Below are 19953 nucleotides of genomic sequence, written 5' to 3' on the forward strand. Positions count from 1 at the left end.
CCCTTACGAGTGGACATTTCTCAGGTCTTGGCCTTTTTGCAGAGGGGCATGGCAAAGGGATTGGCTTATAACTCACTCCAAGTACAGGTAGTAGCCCAAGGGTGTCTTTGAGACCAGTTACAAGAAATGCCTTTGGCTTCCCATCCGGACGTCTTTCATTTCCTTAAGGAGCGAAACATTTGCGTCCGCCGGTCCATAGATTGTGTCCATCGTGGAATCTTAATTTGGTACTTTGGGTCTTATGTGGTTCCCCTTTTGAGCCGTTAAGACGAGCATTTTTGAATGATCTCATCCTGAAGACCATCTTCTTGGCAGCGATCTGTTCAGCTAGGCGGATTTCAGAGCTTCAAGCCTTGTCATGTAGTGGTTCTTTTCTGATGATTATGGACAATGGGGTTTTGTTGTGTATGGTCCTTTCCTTTTTGCCGAAGGTTGTTTCCTTTCCATCTCAAACAGACTGTGGAAGTTCTTCTCACCTGGGGGTAAACATGCCACATGCCAAGGAATTCCACTTATTGGATGTTCGCTGGACGCTCTTGCATTATCTTAAGGTCACTAACAGTTTTCGGCAGTCATATCATGTTTGTCTTGTTCAATGAAGCAAAGAAGGGAAATAAGGCTTCTTAAACCACCATTGCTCGCTGGTTGAAGGAAACAATCTTTTTGGCTTATATATGTAAGGGTCAAACGGTTCCAGAGGAGTTGCGGGCGCAGACAACATTCCTCCCTCAACCCAAACTCCATAGATTGACCCTGTTGCCTCATCTCCAAAGAGCCCAAATCAGAATTTTTAAAAACAAATACAGGCCAGGGGTCAGTGCCAGCCTCTCCCCTCTCCCCACGTCTGATATTGCTAAGGAGCTACACTGGAAATACAGACTATCACCATAGTGCTCATAGGAGCTATGCTAGAAGTTTATGCTTACAACGTAGCTCCTTAGCGTTACCAGATGTGCCGGCCTGAGTCACGGTAGGAGGCTGCTGCAATCCGAGCTGAAGAGAAACCACTATTTATGGTACACGGAAGGGAAGAGTTGGGGTGGGGGGAAGGAGGGGGCTTACAGATTTAAAGGTTGTAGAAAGTAAAGCTGGACCTTGAGCGTGGAGTGGGGAGAGGCTGGTGCTGATCCCTGGCTTGTATATTTTTTAAAAATTCCGATTTTGGCTCTTTGGGGAGGGGGCAGCAAGGTTGATTTATGGAGTTTGGCTTGAAGGGAGGGGGAATTCTAGTTGGGGCCTATAGGCCCGTGTTTTGTTTTGTTTTGTTTTTTTTAAATTAGGTTTGCTACTTAATTGGATATCTTTTAAAGATATCCGGTTAAGAGACTGGTTATCTGGCCACACAAGCTGGATAACTTTATACATAACCAGCTATATTCAAAAGAATATCCGGTTATGTTTAAAGTTATCAGGTTATCAGACTACTGTTAGCTGCATAACTTTAATCAGGGATATTCAGTGGGACAGTTATGCCACTAAATATCCAGGACAAGTTATCCAGCTAATTCTAGCCGGATAACTTGTCTACTAAATGGCCAGCTGAATATTGGCTTCATCGTATCTGTCCAACCAAATGATGGTGGGCATCATAAGGGGGTGAAGGTAATCCAAGAAAATGGTGGTCTACAGAACAAATAAAAAGGAACCCCAAGAAACTGTTAATTTAAATGTAATATGTTACAAATCTTTTTGATATATTGGGTAACTCACTTTTCATCTCACATGTTAATTTTCAATCAGGTTTTTCACGGTTCCACATATGGTGAGAGTATGGAGAAATGAGTGCTTGAGAGTTTTCCATGATAGATTGATTAATGAAGAGGATAAGACATTGGTGAGTACAGGAAAGTTGCTGAAATTTGTGGGAAGTGCAAGAAGAGAAAAGGTGGTAGTGAAGGGAAGAGAGATGTAAACTGAGAAGAGAAATGTGAAGAGACCTGAAATGAGAGAGAATCAGGGAGAAAGGAGGAAACTTGGGTGTCAGGCAGCAGTAGATGGTGGTTCTATGGTAAAAAAAAAAAAAAAAAGGATCTGATTGGGGTGGGACAAACTGCAGACTTGCAAAGTTATGTGCATGCCACCAGAAAAAATTAGAAGGAATATTGATCATGTTCAATTCTACTGTCTAATGAGGACAGCACGGCTCATGCACCCCAGAGAGGTGATGCATTTGAACCTAGGAAGTGAGGTAAGACATCTAGTGCAGCTGCAGGGACTCCTGCTTACCACAGAATGAGGCTGAGGAATAGTCTCTGAAAAGATTTCCCTTCAGTCTTCTGAATCAGTCAGAATACCAGTGCCCCTTGGGCATGCTATCTATGATGTGGGGCTTACATAACAAAAGGAAAATGGAGCGAATAAAGCAATGTTCATGCTAGCAAAGCAGATAATGTTACAAGTTTTTGTTTGCATTACTAGTGTATAATCTTATTTTTTAAGGTGCAAGACTGCATACAGCAATTGATAGAAGAGCATTTTAAAACTGATTTAGAGACGGCCATGCGAAATCCTATTCTATTTGGAGATTATAGAACTGCACTGCGTGAGGGGGAGCCTCGTGTTTATGAAGACATCCAGGATTATGATGCTGCAAAAGCTCTCTTCCAGGTACCCTGTTGGAAAGAAATGAGTATGCTATTGTACAGGCTTATATCCTCTGTGTATCATATGACAGCAGGTTTTATGTATGAAATTTTACACTCTTACCCCCTTCATAGCCCTAGTCCCATTTTACTGCTTCTCACTCTCTTCTTAGCCCCTCCCAAGTTCCATCCTCTATCAACCCTTCACTGCCCTAGTCCCATTTTATTGCCTCTCACTCCCTTCCTAACCCTTCAGTTCCTTCACATCATGTCGTAACCCCTTTCCACCTTTTTGCCCTCCCCACTTTACTCCCATCTCACATTCCCAACCCTGTCTTTCTCCCCACTGATATCCCTTCCCACTCACTGAGTTGTTACTGTTCCTCCACCCATCTCCAAGTATCCTTTTTATTGCCCTAATCCTAGTTCCCACACTATGCCTCAGTCCCCTCAACTCTAGCCCTGAATCCCCTCCCATAGCTTGAAAGCTGTTCCTCCAGCATGTTAAAGCTGTTCTCTCTCCCTGCTTCCCAGGCTATCTCACTCCCCCCCCCCCCCCCTTCTCTGTGGTGGGCCTCCAGCCAGCAGGACAGCAAGGTATGGACTCAGCACTTCTTACCCACTTCTCCTATTGACTCATCTTCTTCTGATATGATTCAAACAGCTGATCTGAACTATGGGGGTGAGAAGAGGAGTCAGCACAGGAATAGTGGGTTAGAAGGCTATGTTGCCATCCTGTTTTCCTGTTATCCTGGACTGTGTTGGGGAGGGAGGAAGTGAGAGAGTTTGAGCAGGGTAGTGCTCATTCCTTGAGCTTGGTGGAATGTGTGGGAGGGGGGCCCCTACATGCAACATCAGGAGAGGGAAATGCAATGTCTTCTTTTTGGCCGCACTAAAGGCCACAGGGCGGGAGGGGAGGGAGGTGGGCGATGACGTCACTATAGCCCACTACAGACTATATCAGGAAAGGGGCAGGTAGTGATGTCACTCTGGCCTCACTATAGGCCACATCAAGAGGGAGCAGGTGGTGAACATAAGAACATGCCATACTGGGTCAGACCAAGGGTCCATCAAGCCCAGCATCCTGTTTCCAACAGTGGCCAATCCAGGCCATAAGAACCTGGCAAGTACCCAAAAACTAAGTCTATTCCATGTTACCATTGCTAGTAATGGTGATGTCATTATTGCCCCACTCTAGGCCATACTGGGGGGGGGGGGGTGATATCATTCTGGTCCCACTATAGGCCACATCAGGAAGGGGCAGGTAGTGATGTTACTTTGGCTGCCTCTATAGGCCACAGTGGGAGGGTGGCGGACAGTGATGGCACTCTGGCCTCGCTATAAGCCATGTCAGGAGGGGGGTAGGTGGTGATGTCTCTGGCACCAGAACTAGGGTAGGGCTGGTGGCTTTCCTTTGGCCTTGCTACAGGCCACATTGGCTATGGGGCAATAACTTCTTTGCTCCGCTCTGGCCCACATCAAAGGAGCAGCAGTAGATCTTTCTTTTACAAGGACAAAAAGGATGCTAGTCCTCACACATGGGTGACATCATCAGATTTATTTTTATTTATTTATTTATTTATAATTTTTATATACCGGCATTCAATCTGAGATATCACATCGGTTTACATTCAGGAAGAAGCCTCGACATGGAAAACTTATGTCAAAGTTTCTAGAACTTTGTCTTGGCATACTGTGCATGCTCAGCATGCCCTAAACCATGCATCCACATGAGGGTCCCTCTCCAATATCTTTTTTTTCTGTGGAGCTGTAAGCATCATGGTGTGAATGAGCTCACTTTGGTTGTTTTTTGGCCTTGAGGAAAGCTATCTTTTTTTCTCGCGTTTTTTACAGATTTTTTTCGTGGTGTTCAATGCTGGATCCCTCTTGGTGCTTCCCCATAGTGTTACTAGACAGGGTTTTGATGCTTCTGGTAAGTTTCCTTTCACAGCAATTCCCCCCACGTGGTGGTGCTTTGGTGTCCGCTGGCCATTGACGCCCCCTACCATTGATTTTGATTTTGCAGCCCTTTTATTTCGTCCTGCCATGGCCATGTCCGGTTTTTGGCGTTGCTCCTGGTGCCCGAGGACCATGCCCATTACGGGAGGAGGAGCTGGAGTAGTGAGTCCAGCTGGCGGTGGAACGGGTGCTGCAGGGCATTGGTCTTGTGGCACTGGAGTCGGTACTGTCTATCCAGGAATCGCTGCTAGAGAAGCTCAATGCGCTCTTAGGTGCATTACCAACCCAGCTGGTGTCAGTTCTTGGGAAGACATTGGCTATGCACCCTTGATCTAAAGAACACGTGCACTCACATTGAGATCTTCCCCTGTTACAGGAAGTATCTCTGATTTGTGGTGGGTTGACAGCACTTCCAATACTGGATGTTGCCATTTGGGCTAGAGTCAGCCCCTCTAGTCTTCACAAAATGCCTGGCCGTGTTGGTGGCACATCTCCACAGATAGGGGGGTGTATGTTTTCTCACAGGACAAGCAGGATGGTAGTCCTCGCATATGGGTGACATCATCAGGATGGAGCCCAATCACAGAACACTTTTGTCAAAGTTTCTAGAACTTTGACTGGCACCTACTAGGCATGCCCAGCACAGCACCAACCCTGCATCCAGCAGGGGTCCCCCTTCAGTCTTCTTTTTTCCGTGCAGCAGTAGCCACGCGGCTTAAGGAGCTCTCGAGATTCCTGACAGGAATTTTCCTCACGGAACTTCTCTCAAAATTTTCAAAAATCTTTACCCCATAGGGGTCCCCTTATCGATATCTATACTCCGCGGTCGAAAGGTAAGGCTTTACCCTAGTTTCGGTCGATTCCCATCAAGTTATTCCTTTGGGGCCTACTGGCCATTGACAGCACCGCGGCTAAATTTTTGTCAAAGTCATGGCGTCGGGTTTTCATCGGTGCCCCGACTGTTCTTGGATAATGTCCCTGACTGACCCGCATAGGGTCTGTGTTTTGTGTTTGGGGTCCGACCATGATGTCCAAACTTGCGCCAAATGTGCCCAAATGACACCGAAGGGCCGCAAGGCTCGTTTAGAGAAAATGGAGTTTCTCTTTCAGTCAAAAACCCCAGCTCCATCGATAGCTTCGACCTCATCCGAGCCGGTTCCATCGACGTCTCGTCAGCACCAGGACACTGCTGCTGCCCGACCGGCGTCAACTATTCCAAGGGTGTCGATCACCTCCTTGCCTCCTCAAGAAAAGGACCGAGGAGATCATTGTGAAAAACATCAACACCGTCATCGTAAGGCTCAGTCCGCTGATGCAGGCAAGCTCTCGTCATTCATGTCGACAGAGCCACCAACAAAGAAGCCCCGTCCAGAAAAGGCCCCATCCTCTTCTATGACCGGGTCACCTTCACCGATGGACCCTCTGGCTACGCCAGTGCTGCCTCCTACTCCGGAGCCGGGGTTACTCGCTCCAGGTCTCCGTGAGGAATTGGATCGAATGATCCAAGAGGCCATCGGAAAAGCACTTCAGGTCTTCTAACCTCCATTGATGCCGGGGCCGGTTCCCAAGCCGGTCACCGATCCGATTCCCATAGCGCTTGCACCGCTACTGGGTAGACTGGATGCGTTGATTGGTGCCCTTCCACTGCTGGAACCAAGAACACCGGTGGATCCAGTACTTCTACTCTGATTCCAGTATCATCGGATGAAGAGGAAACACCGATACCCATTCCACGAATGGGATCTTAACACTGACTCGTCCATCAATGTCACTGGTTCCTTCTATGCCTCCATCGATACCATCGATTCCTCCATCAATGCAGTCGATGCCTCCATCGATGCCGTCGGTTCCACTTCCAGTGCCATCGACGCCTAGGCCTGATCCTTCGGGATTGACACCATTCCTCCCTTCTGGAGATCCTATGGGAGCTGATGACCAGCCTTATGATCCTTGGACTGATGATACTTCCCAGGATACCGATGATCTGCCTTCAGAGCCCTCTCCCCCAGATGAAAGACGATGTTCTCCACCAGAAGATCTGTCTTTTATTAATTTCATCAAGGAAATGTCTGAAACCATTCCATTTCAACTTCAGACAGAAGAGGACTCTAGGCACAAGATGCTGGAAGTACTCCAGTTTCTTGATGCTCCTAAGGAGATAATGTCTATACCTATTCATGAAATCCTGATTGACCTCCTAAAGAGAAACTGGGAACACCCATGTTCAGTTCCACCTGTCAACCATAAGACTGATGCCACTTATCTCGTGCCATCAGCTCCTGGATTTCAAAAGTCACAGCTGGATCATCACTCTGTGGTTGTTGAATCAGCCCAGAAAAAGGCACGATGTTCAAAACCTCATTCTTCCATACCTCCAGGGAAGGAACAAAAATCCCTGGATGCTTTTGGCAGACGTGTCATCCATGGCTCAATGCTCATATCTCGCATTGCCTCTTACCAGTTATACATGAGACCTTTTTTAAGAGGAGTCAGGATTTTTCTTATTCTTTACCAGAACAACTCCAGAGTCAACTTTATGCTCTGGCTCAAAAAGGTCTGGATGCTGGAAAACACGAGGTACGCGCTGCATATGATATTTTTGACACTGTCTCTAGAGTGTCTGCAGAGGGTATTAGTACAAGGAGATGGGCCTGGCTCAAACCTTCAGACTTAAGACCAGAAGTGCAAGACAGGTTAGCTGATCTACCCTGTGTAGGTGATAATCTCTTTGGTGAAAAGATCTGAGAGACTGTGGCGCAGCTGAAGGACTATCATGAAACGCTGCACCAGCTTTCTTCTGTGCCGTCTGAATTTCCATCCGCCCCAAAGAGAATTTTCAGGCATGACTCTAAACAGCCAGCTTACAAGCCCAGAAAATTCTATCCTCCGGCTTCTAGAGGGCATCCTTCCAGTCCTTACCAAAAGGGTCAGCCCAGACAGTCTCGACCTCAAAAGTCTCAGCCAGCCTCTCAGCCTGGACCAGTGTCAGGGTTTTGACTCCTTCCTAGAGAGTGTAAGCCAAATTCCTCTTCCATCCATACTGGTCGGCGGTCGGCTCTGCCACTTCAACAACATTTGGCATACTGTCACCACAGACCAGTGGGTGCTTGCGGTAGTCACTCAGGGTTACCACCTAAATTTCCTGACTGTTCCACCGGACTCCCCACCTCGGCTGACGTGGGGGACTTCCAACCACTCTCTCTTGCTCGAACAGGAGGTCTCAATCCTCTTCAAAATCCGAGCAATAGAACCAGTGCCCCTCTCCCAACAGGGGCAAGGATTCTACTCCCAGTATTTTCTGATACCAAAAAAGTCAGGTGGCGTACATCCGATACTGGACCTTCACGCCCTAAAAAAATTTTTGCAGAAAGAAAAATTCAAAATGGTAACCTTGGGCTCTCTACTTCCTCTTCTACAAAGAGGAGATTGTCTATGCTCTCTAGATCTCCAAGATGCTTACACACATTTCCATAACTCCTTTTCATCGCAAATTCCTGCGATTCCTGGTCGGCCCTCATCACCTCCAGTACCGTGTACTACCATTCGGCCTAGCGTTCGCTCCATGAGTATTCACCAAGTGCCTGGTGGTGGTTTCAGCCTTTCTCAGGAATCAGGGAGTGGATATCTACCCTTATCTCGACGATTGGTTGATAAGGGCTCCGACTCAGCAGGATGCATTAGCCTCCCTGCGGTCACTAGCCATACCCTGATCTCCTTGGGGTTTCTAATCAATTATCCCAAATCCAAGATAGTTCCATCTCAAACCCTTTCCTTTATAGGGGCCGACCTAAACACACTACAGGCGAAAGCCTTCCTCCCCCAGGATCGCGCTTTCACCATAGCCTCTCTGGCGTATCACATGCAAACTCGAGCATCACCAACTGCTCGTCACTTCCTCATACTGCTGGGTCACATGGCATCCTCTGTGCATGTCACTCCAATAACTCACCTTGCCTTGAGGGTCATGCAGTGGACCCTAAACTCCCAGTGGATTCAAGCTTGTCAGCCAATGTCCAGCATTATCCAGGTTACCAAACAGCTCTGTCTGTCCCTAGCTTGGTGGATGCACCACTCCAATCTCATTCAAGGCCTTCCATTTCAGACTCCAGAACCTCAAATTGTCTTAACAACAGACGCATCCAACCTAGGGTGGGGTGCACATGTAGGCGACCTGCAGACTCGGGGAACCTGGTCTCCAGAGGAAGCCAGACACCAGATACATTTCCTGGAGCTACAGGCGATCAGATATGCCCTCAAGGCCTTTCAGGACTGCCTATCAAATAAAGCCATCCTGATTCAAACCGACAATCAGGTTGTGATGTGGTACATCAACAAACAAGGGGGAACGGGCTCCTACCTCCTGTGTCAGGAATCTGCACAGATATGGGCATGGGCCCTTTCCCGCTCGATGTACCTCAAAGCAACCTACTTGCCGGGAGTGGACAATCTCTTGGTGGACAAGCTGAGTCGCACTTTCCATCCGCACGAGTGGTATCTCAATCCCATGGTAGCGGACTCGATATTCCAACATTGGGGCTACCCTCGCATAGACCTCTTTGCGTCAGTCCACAACCACAAAAGTAGCCAACTTCTGCTCTCTCTTTCGCAGTCACCACTCGCAACCAAGAGATGCCTTCACCCTCTCCTGGGCCAGCGATCTCCTTTATGCGTACCCTCCACTTCCTCTCATTTCAAAGACTCTCATGAAGCTACAGAAGGACAAGGGCTTAATGATTCTGATAGCCCCCCACTGGCCACACTAGGTGTGGTTTCCAATCCTCCAGGACCTATCAATACGCTGGCACATTCCCCTGGGGAAGGATCCCCTTCTGATAACTCAGAACGACGGGTACCTGTGCCACCCCAACCTCCAGGCTCTGTCTCTGACGGCCTGGATGTTGAAAGGTTAATACTCCAACCTCTTAACCTTTCAGAGTCGGTTTCCCGAGTCCTGGTGGCTTCACGAAAGCCTTCAACGAAAAAGTCTTATTGCTCTAAATGGATGAGGTTTACGGTCTGGTGCATTTCCATGTCCATAGACCCCTTCACTTGTTCCACTGCGAGGTTCCTGGACTATCTCTGGCACTTGTCAGAGTTAGGCCTGAAAACTTCCTCTATCAGGGTGCATATCAGTGCAGTGTCTGCGTACCATAAGGGTATAGGAAATGTCTCCATTTCGACACAACCCTTAGTATCATGCTTCACGAGAGGCTTGCTCCATTTAAAACCTCCACTGCGCCCACCGGTCCCTGCTTGGGACCTTAACGTAGTGTTGGGATGGCTTATGAAACCTCCGTTTGAGCCTCTCCACTCCTATGATCTCCGTTATCTCGCCTGGAAGGTAGTTTTTCTTCTCATGATCACATCCGCTCGCAGAGTTAGTGAATTACAGACATTAGTTACCTACCCGTCTTACACTAAAATTCTACCTGACAGAGTAGTGCTCCGCACTTACCTTAAATTTTTACCAAAGGTAGTATCGGAATTTCACATTAATCAATCCATTATCCTACCTACTTTTTTTCCAAGGCCCCATTCCAATCCAGGGGAACAGGCTCTGCATTCCTTAGACTGCAAGCGTGCTCTAGCCTTCTATCTAGAACGCACGTCAGCCCACAGGAAATCCACTCAATTATTTGTTTCCTTTGATGCCATCAAACTTGGAAATCCTTTGGGAAAGCAGACCCTCTCTTCCTTGTTGGCGGACTGTATCTCCTTTTGCTACCAGCAAGCAAGCATTCCACTCCAAGACCGTGTGAAAGCACACTCTGTCAGGGCCATGGCGACATCGGTAGCGCACCTCCGTTCGGTGCCGCTTACTGACATATGCAAGGCTGCTACCTGGAGTTCTCTCCATACATTTGCAGCCCAGTATTGCTTAGATAAGGCTGGCAGACAAGATTCCATCTTCGGCCAGTCTGTTCTATGCAACTTATTTTCAGTTTGACTTACCAATATCCTTCCACCGACCCGTTAGGGTTCAGGATGCCCTCCTAACCAAATTCCACCCCTGTTGTTGTGCTTGTTGCACGTCTTTGGGTGCATTTGGTGCTTTGCTCGGGCATCCTCAGCTCGGTACTCACCCATATGTGAGGACTACCATCCTGCTTGTCCTGTGAGAAAGCAGAGTTGCTTACTGTAACAGGTGTTCTTACAGGACAGCAGATGTGTTAGTCCTCACGAAACCCACCTGCCACCCCACGGAGTTGGGTTCGTTTATGTTTTCTTATTTTATTTTTTCGCACATACTTTTGCTATATTATGAGATGAAGGGGGACTGCTGCTGGATGCAGGGTTGGTGCTGGGCTGGGCATGCACAGTAGGTGCCAGTCAAAGTTCTAGAAACTTTGACAGAAGTGTTCCGTGATTGGGCTCCATCCTGATGATGTCACCCATATGTGAGGACTAACATCCTGCTGTCCTGTGAGAACACCTGTTACAGGTAAGCAACTCTGCTTTCTCCTATCTGGACAACTGGCTGATCAAGAGCACATCTCAGGCAGAGACCATCAGGTCCATACACTTGACCATCCAGGTGTTGGAGTGGTTAGGGTTTGTCATCAACTACCCAAAGTCCCATCTCAGCCCATCACCTCAATTGTACTTCGTAGGAGCCATGCTAGACCCGGCTTAGGACAAGGCCTTCCTGCCTCACCTAAGGGCCATCATTTTGATGGCCATCGCGGCAGAGATTCAGCAGAGCCAGCACCATGTCAGCCGGCACATGTTGAGACCTCTTGGGCCATATGGCCACAACCGTCCATGTCACTTCCCTTGATACGATTATACATATGCAGAGCCCAATGGACACTGAGGTCGCAGTGGTGCCAGGGCCATGCAGAACCTCCAGGACTGTATCCGATTCGCTACCCATGGTCAAGGGACCTCGTTGGTCTGGTGGCAGGAACTTTCAAATCTGTACGGGGAATCTTTTTTCTAAGGCCTCCTACCCAAATTTTCCTAACAATGGATGCATCCAAGTGGGGCTGGGGAGCTCATTTAGATGGGCTCAGCACCCAGGGTCCTCTGGTCTGCTCAGGAGAAAAGCTGTTGTCATATCAACTTCCTGGAACAATGAGGTACATGCTATGGCCTTTCAGAGATCAGCTGGCCAACAAAGTTGTCCTGATCCAAACCAACAACTAAGTAGCTATGTAGTATGTCCAACAAGCAGGGAGGTATGGGATCATACCTCCTTTGTCAGGAAGCGGTCCAGATCTGATGACAGGCCCTGTCCCACAGAATGGTACTCAGGGCCATTTAATTGGCAAGGACGGAGAGCGTGCTAGTGGACAGGCTGAGTCGTGCCTTCAGCCCCCACGAGTGGTCCCTCAACCGCGGGTAGCAAATCAGATATTCTGCACCTGGGGGAGCCTGGACATAGATCTAGTTGCATCCCCTTGAAAACAGGAAGGTGCCTTGCTTCTGCTCTCTTTAAGGTCAGATAGCAAACTAGCATTGGACACCTTTGCCCATCCTTGGGGCCAAGGATCTTTTGTACGCATATCCTCCATATCCCTTAGTGTTGAAGACTCTCCTGAAGATTCGCAAGGACAAAGGACTATGATCCTCATAGCCCCTTATTGGTAGACACAGGTCTGGTTGCCCCTCCTATGGGAGTTGTCCATCCGGAGACTGATTAGTCTGGGACTTCCCCAGATTTCATCGTGCAAGATCAAGGCAGGTTGCGGCATCCCAACTTCCAGGCCCTGTCACTCACCGCCTGGATGTTAATTCTGCAACCGCTCAATCTCTCAGAGGATGTGTCTTAGGTTCTGGTGGCTTCTAGGAAGTCTTCCGCTAGAAAGTCCTATGGACTGAAGTGGAGGAGTTTTTCCATGTGGTGTGAGCAGAAGGCCCTAGATCCATTCTCTTGCCTCACACATAAACTGCTTAATTACCTTCTGTACCTACCAGAAGCTGGCTTAAAAAACAACTCCATTAGAGATCATCTCAGTGCAATTCATGCATACCACCATGGTGTAGACTGGTACACCCATCTCTGTACAGGCGTATAGTTGTACATTTCATGCAGGGCCTTCTTCAATTGAAGCCTCCCATAAGGCCTCTTGTTGTGTCTTGGGACCTCAGTGTGGTGTTAGTTTAGCTGATAAAGCTCCTTTTGAGCCGCTACACAACTGTAACCTGAAGTACCAGACCTGGAAGGTCATATTTTTGGTGGCGGTCACCTCAGAACGTAGGGTCAGCGATCTCCAAGACTTAGTTACTTATCCACCTTACACTAAGTTTTATCCTGACAGGGTGGTCTTGCGTAAGCACCTTAAGTTCCTGCCTAAGGTAGTGATGGACTTACATCTTAACCAGTCCATCATCCTGCCAACATTTTTTTCCAGGCCCTATTTGCACCAAGGCAAATGAGCACTGCAAAGTTTGGACTACAAGCAAGCCTTAGCCTTCTATTTGGAGCAGACAGAAGCCCATAGACATCCAACCAACTTTTTATTTCTTTTGATAAGAATAGGTCGGTCAATGCTGTTGCCAAACAGACACTATCCAATTGGCTAGCAGATTGCACCTCCTTCTATTATGCCCAGGCAGAACTGCATCTTGGGGGTAATGTCAAGGCTTATTCTGTCAGAGCCATGGCAGCATCACAAAACCCATCTGTCACCCCGCAGAGTTGAGTTTTTCCTAATTTTTCTTTTATGTATAATTCTATGTTATAAGACTGGAGAGGGACCAAGTCAAAGTTATAGAAACTTTGACATAAGTTTTTCGTGTGAGGGCTCCATCTGATGATGTCACCATTGTGTGAGGACTAAACATCCTTCTGTCCTCGAGAACACCTGTTACTTGTAAGCACCTCTGCTTTCTCCAAGGCAGTAAATATTTTGCTGTGTCTGCCGCCCTCTGAGGTTTGCCTCCCTAGGCACAGGCCTAGTGTGCCTGTTGACAAATCCAGACCTGGTCATGTTTGCATATATGTTTACCCAGACTGAGTGGGTGTGTTCCTAGGGATGGAGTTGCGGAGGGCTTGGGAAGTGATTTTTGTTGCAGAAGTGGACCCTTGGGCCGAGAGGGAGTGATGCAACCTGCATGGAGGAGCCCTGCAGGTCCCCACTGTCAGCAGGTGGAGCTGGCTAAAGCAGAGGCCCAACTGGACCTTCACCAATACCAGTCCTCGTTCCCCTTAGATTGAGCCCTCGGGTGCTGAGGTCAGTTGGACTTAGGCCTGGGCCTCTGTGGAGGTGAAGATCCATCACTTGGAACTTGTTGCTGGCCAGCACAGTAGAGGAAAGTGGAGTCAGGTCAAGCAGTGGGCAGGGCAGGCAGCAAGCACTCAGAGTCTGGTTCAGGTTATGATCAAGGCAGGCAGAGTTCTCTCAGAGTTGAGGTTCAGGCAGAGGTCGGGCCAGGTGGAGTTCAGTCAATCATGGAAAACAGGCAGTGGTCAGAGGCAGGCAGAGGTCAAGCAGAGTCAAGATCCAATCCGAGGGTCAAGCCAAAGTGAAATCCAAAGAGACAAGGAACAAAGAGGATGAGGGACCACAGGAGCAAGGAGGGACACTGAAGACAGACTAGGAAGACTGACCAAGAAGACAAGAACTCAAGATGAACCAGATTACCAATGGAACCAGGAACAAGACACAGGAACTCAGGAATACAGCAGGAACCAGGAACATCAAGGCAATGTACTTCTTGAAAAAGACGAACTATTGCCAAGGTGTTGGAGAGATCTCTGCCTCAGCCCTTTAAGAGTGGTGCAGTTGGCATGCACAGCCTCCTACCACATTCAGGAGAGAAGGCCCGATGAGGGAGCCCAGTGGGAGTTCAGGCAGGACTGGCATAGAGCTGTGACTCGCTGGGGAGGTTGGCCGAGCATTGGGAGGCAGGGCATAAGGGCCTGGCCAGAAGGTGAGAGCAACGGGCCGCAGGTCTATCCTACGGTCCGCCAAGTGCAACAGTTTTAAAAAGTATATATGTAAATTTTCACAAAAAATTTGTAGGGACGACTTAGTAAGGGTAAATTGTGTGGCCTGGGTTTGGTGGGATAATTTTTAAAGCAAATTTTGCCTTCTGCTCCACAGTCTTTCATCCAGTCACTGGAGACAGAGCTCTTTTTTTTTTTTTTAAATGACATCACTGCTATGTATGGCACTGTTAGAATTAGTATAATCAGTGTTCTCTGTCTCCAGCGAGGGAATGAGAAGATTAGCTTAGGCATATCCTTAAATTCTGTTAGTTAGATTTTTAGAAACATAGAAATGTCGGCAGAAGAAGACCAAATGGCCCATCCAGTCTGCCCAGCAAGCTTTCACACTTATTTTTCTCATACTTATCTGTTACTCTTGGCCCTTATTGGTAACTTTTTGGTTCCAATTTCCTTCCCCCCTGCCACTGATGCAGAGAGCAGTGCTGGAGCCGCATCAAAGTAAAGTATCTAACTTAATTGGTTAGGGGTAATAACCGCCGCAATAAGCAAGCTACTCCCACTCTTATTTGTTTACTTAGCCTGTGCAGTTTAGTCCTTGTTGGTTGTTGCCTGAATATAAATCCTCTTTTCTTCATCCCCCCTGCCGTTAAAGCAGTGAGCTGCGCTGGATATGTATTCCAAGTGAAGTATCAGGTTTATTTGGTTTGGGATAGTAACTGCCGAAGCAAGCAAGCTATTCCCCTGCTTATTTGTGAATGCAAATCCTTTTTTCCACATTTTCTCTTGCCATTGAAGCATAGAGCAATGTTGGAGTTGCATTAACCATGTGTGTGTTTATTGAATAAGGGTATTAATCACCAGGTAGTAGCCGTCATTCCCGCACGCCACCCCCATGCCTCTTCTCCTCATTCACATCCTCTAGATTTTATGGATCCACAATATTTATCCCACGCCCCTTTGAAATCCTTCACAGTTTTGGTGTTAACAACTTCTTCCGGAAGGGGATTCTAGGCGTCTACCACCCTCTCCGTGAAGAAATACTTCCTGACATTGGTTCTGAGTCTTCCTCCCTGGAGTTTTAAATTGTGACCCCTGGTTCTGCTGATTTTTTTCTGATGGAAAAAGTTTGTCGTTGACTTTGGATCATTAAAACCTTTCAAGTATCTGAAAGTCTGTATCATTTATTTATTTATTTAAATTCTTTTAATATACCGATGCTCAAGACCAGGTCTTATCGTACCGGTTTACAATGGAACTGGGGGAGAACCAATAAACAACTACATAGAAGATAAAGTTACATTAAACAAGGGAGCATAAACATGGGCGTTGGAAGAAAGGAAAGATTTCAAACGAATACATTGGAGGGTATTGAAAATAATCAGTGAAAGGCAATTAAGTAGCGAGACCTAAAAGGATAACATAAGGTAGCTGAAATTCAGCTGGAGAATTTATCGTATGCAATTATTAGCATAACATTTCCTGTGTAAGGAGGAACAGGGGATGTAAACGGGGGGGTGGGGGGATGGTGGCCGGGCAGGGCTCGGAGCGAGGAGGGAGGGAGGAGGTAGGGAATGGGAAGGGAGGTGAGAGAGTCAATATTGGTTAATGGAAGCTCCTTTAACGGTAAGCTTGAGCGAATAGCCAGGTTTTCAGTTTCTTTCTGAAGGATGGATGGCATTGTTCCTGGCGTATATCTGGGGGAAGAGAATTCCAATGTAGCAGACCCGCTGTCGAAAGTGCTCGTTTATGAATGGTGTTGTGGACCGAGGATTTGTTTGGGGGAGCCTGGAGAGAGCCTTTGTATGCGGATCTGATCAGCCTTGTGGAAGCATGAAGTTCGAGAGGGATGGAGAGTTGGAGAGAGGATTGCTGGTAGACGGATTTGTGAATGATAGTAAGAGTCTTGAAGAGTATTCGGTAGTGGATGGGTAGCCAGTGTAGGATTTTTAGGATTGGTGTGATGTGGTCCTTATGACGGTGTGTTTGTAAGAATCCTGGCCGCTGCGTTTTGCAGCATCTGTAGAGGTTTAGTAGATGAGGCGGGAGACCGAGTAGTAGGTGCATTGCAGTAGTCTATCTTTGAAAACAGTATGGCTTGAAGAACTGAACGGAAATCGTGGAAGTGTAGGAGTGGTCTTAGCTGTTTTAGGACCTGTAGCTAAGAAACTTCTTTTGTTGTGGTATTGATGAACTTTTTGAAGTTCAATCTGGAGTCTAGGGGTGGCCCCAAGGTCTCTCACCTGGTTTGCTAGTGGTATAGTTGCATTGTTGGCAACGGGGTTATTGTCGCTGGGGGAGATGACGAGGAGTTCTGTTTTGGATGTATTATATCACCCCTGCTCCTCCTTTCCTCCAGGGTATACATGTTTAGGTTCCTCAATCTCTCCTCATAAGTCATTTGCTGAAGACCATCCACCTTATTAGTCGCCCTTCTCTGGACCGCCTCCATCTTGTCTCTGTCCCTTCGGAGATACGGTCTCCAGAACTGAGCATAGTACTCCAGGTGAGGCCTCACTAAGGACCTGTACAAGGGGATAATCCACTTCCCTTTTCTTACTCGATATTCCTCTCTCTATGCAGCCCAGCATTCTTCTGGCTTTAGCTATCACCTTGTCACATTGTTTCCCCGACTTCAGATCGTTACACTATCACCCCAAGGTCTCTCTCCTGCTCCATGCACATCAGCCCTTCACCCCCCATCGAATACATTTCCTTTGGATTTCCACACCCCATATGCATGACTCTGCACTTCTTGGCATTGAATCTCAGCTGCCATATCTTTGACCAGTCTTCCAGCTTCCTTAAATCCCATCTCATTCTCTCCACTTCTTCCGGCGTGTCACTCTGTTGCAGATCTTAGTATCATCATTAAAAGACAAACCTTACCCTTCTATCCCTTCCGCGATGTCGCTCACAAAGATATTGAACAGGACCGGTCCCAACACCGAGCCTGCGGCACTCCACTTAACACCGCTCTCTCTCTTAACGAGTAAGTTCCATTTACCTTCACACATTGTCTTCTGTCCTTCAACCAGTTTGCTATCCAGGCCACCACCTTGGCACACTTTTGAGGGTGTAATTTTATTTTCAAGGAACTGATATGGTCAGGTGAATACTGCTGTTGGCTGAACCTTGCTATGGGCCATTCTCCTGCTTTACTTAGGCAGTGAAGCAAGCTGTTTTTGACTTAGAAGATCACAGTCCGCTGTTTAATTTAGATTTTGGTGTGAGCAATGAAATTGCCTTTTTTTAAATTTAAAGAGGAGGCACTCTTGTGCTTGAATATTTTGGAGGGTAAGGCAAAAAAGCTTACCATGTCCGAAAAATCGAAATGCTGTTCAGCTTGTGGAGGTAAGTGCTCCTCAACTGATTCTTCCTCTGCTCTGTCTGCTGTAACACGGGGGATAAATCTGAGTCGGCAAAATCAGCTCAACAAATTAAAAGGCAAGTGAATGAGCCAGTGGCTAGTCAAAATGTCGGGGAAAGCAGTTTTTAAATCCTGCAGAGGCCATTAATTTGGGGGAATTTGACGGTTGCTGAGGATGTTGTGGCCATCTTGAAATAGTTGAGATCAGCAACATAGCTGTTCCAGGGTGAAAGTATGTGCTACCACAAGCCCCAAGATTGTTACCCAGAGAGAAAAAAGTGAAGTTTCTTACCTGTAAACAGGTGTTCTCCATGGACAGGACGCAAAGAGCCAACAAGTGGGAATGACAGCCTCCGGCGAAGAGTTCGGGCATACTCGGTATAGATGAGGCTCAGAAAGTCTTGAAGATTTTCTTAGCATGTGTGTGGTTTTCCACTCAGCTGCTAGTAGCAACGATTCTTCCTCATTTTATTACAATAGCTTTAAGTACAGAGTTCTATAATATCATCCATTTTCTCACTTCTTTCCAGGGAGGAGGGAGGGGATTGTGTGGCTGTTTGCATGCTGTTCATGGAGAACACCTGTTACGGGTAAGAAACTTTGCTTTCTCCATGGACAAGCACACATTAATAGCCACACAAGTAGTTCTCCAGGCTATGGATGCTAAAGTTTTTAGATAGTAATGTCTTGGTGCTTAGCGTTCATAGACCTTGTGTAGAAAGTGTTGACAGTCTTGACTTAATGATTTATAGTTTCCAATATTGTCTTTCTAAATTCCGTGCTTTCTCTCAGGTAACGGTCCAAGTAGTAATGCTTGATAAAGGTATTGGCACTTGATCACGTTGCTGCATTCAATATCTCTGTAAGCGGTCTCTGATTATGAAAAGCTGTTGTGGTTATGACTGCCCTTTTTTGATGAGGTCTAATATCTTCTGGTTTAGACTTATTTTCTAGAGTGTTACATAAGTTTATACATTGCTTTAACCAATTTGAAATTGTTTGCTTGTATGCATTCTCACCCTTTTTAAAATCAGAGTAGGAGATGAAGAGCTAAGTTGATTTTCTAAAAATTTGAGTTCTCTTCAAGTAGAAGAGCAAAGCCCTTCTGCAATCTAGATTGTGGAACAATTGCCTGCATTTTGTTTTGGTGTGGTTTCGGAAGAAAAGGCAATTTTATAGGATGATTAAGATGGAACTCAGAGATAATCTTTGGAATAGATTTAGGGCTTGTTCAACTTATTTAGTAAAGGGTCAAACAGCTCCTGATTTGATTAAAGTGCATTAGACGAGAATATAATATACACAATGGACAGAAAGGGAACAATAAATTTCATTGAGATCTGTAAAGTGTCAATATGGACAACTTTAAATCCATTTGCCAAACATTTTAGGTTAGATGTTCCTGCCAGAGAGGAGGAAGCCTTTGAAGCAACTGTCTTGAAAGTGGGATTAGCAACCATCCACCCTAGTTAAATGGGCTTTGGTACTTCCCATCTGTTCCTGACTGGAGAAGCAGAAGGCAAAGAAAGGAAAAATTATGTATTACCTTCTAATTTTCTTTCCTTTACTTCTGCTACACCAGTCAGGAAACCCACCCAGGAAGATGTAATAGTTTTTTGGGTTTTTTTTAGAATTTTCCATTATGGTAAGTTGTTTGATAATGTATTGCCATAAGAAATATTGGGGTAGATTTTAAAAGAAGCGCGCGCGGCCTACATGTGCGCATGCTACTTGATGCGCGCGCATGTTATAAAATCAGGGGTCGGCGCGCACAAGGGGGTGCACAATTATGCACCTTGTGGGCACTGAGCCGCGCTGCCTTCCCCCGTTCCCTCCCAGGCCGCTCCAAAATCGAAGCAGCCTGAAAGGGAACTTCCCTTCCCCCTAACCTGACCTTCCCCCCCCTTCCCCTAACTTTTCCCCCCCTAGCCCTACACTAACCCCCCCCCCCAAATTATTATCTTACCTTTTACGCCTGTCTCCGGGCAGGCGCAAGTTGTGCGTGCTGGCAGCTTGCCGGCACACGATCCTCTGACCCCGCCCCCGGACCGCCCCACCCCGGGACCACCCCTTTAGTAAAGCCCCGGGACTTATACGCGTCCCGGGGCTTTACGCGCGTCACTGGGCCTTTTTAAAATAGGCCAGGCATG

The 19953-nt window shown here is 47.1% G+C and overlaps 1 protein-coding gene across 1 annotated transcript in view; it reads left to right on the forward strand.

The window, feature by feature from the left end:
• Positions 1–19953, forward strand: part of DNAH10 (dynein axonemal heavy chain 10) — a 952322-nt gene that overhangs the window by 623891 nt on the left and 308478 nt on the right. The window contains 2 exon segments of the mRNA XM_029571350.1: positions 1741–1834; positions 2440–2607. Of these exon segments, the coding sequence (XP_029427210.1) occupies positions 1741–1834; positions 2440–2607 (262 nt within the window).

The sequence above is a fragment of the Rhinatrema bivittatum genome, chromosome 11 (assembly GCF_901001135.1).
Source record: "Rhinatrema bivittatum chromosome 11, aRhiBiv1.1, whole genome shotgun sequence".
NCBI lineage: Eukaryota > Metazoa > Chordata > Amphibia > Gymnophiona > Rhinatrematidae > Rhinatrema > Rhinatrema bivittatum.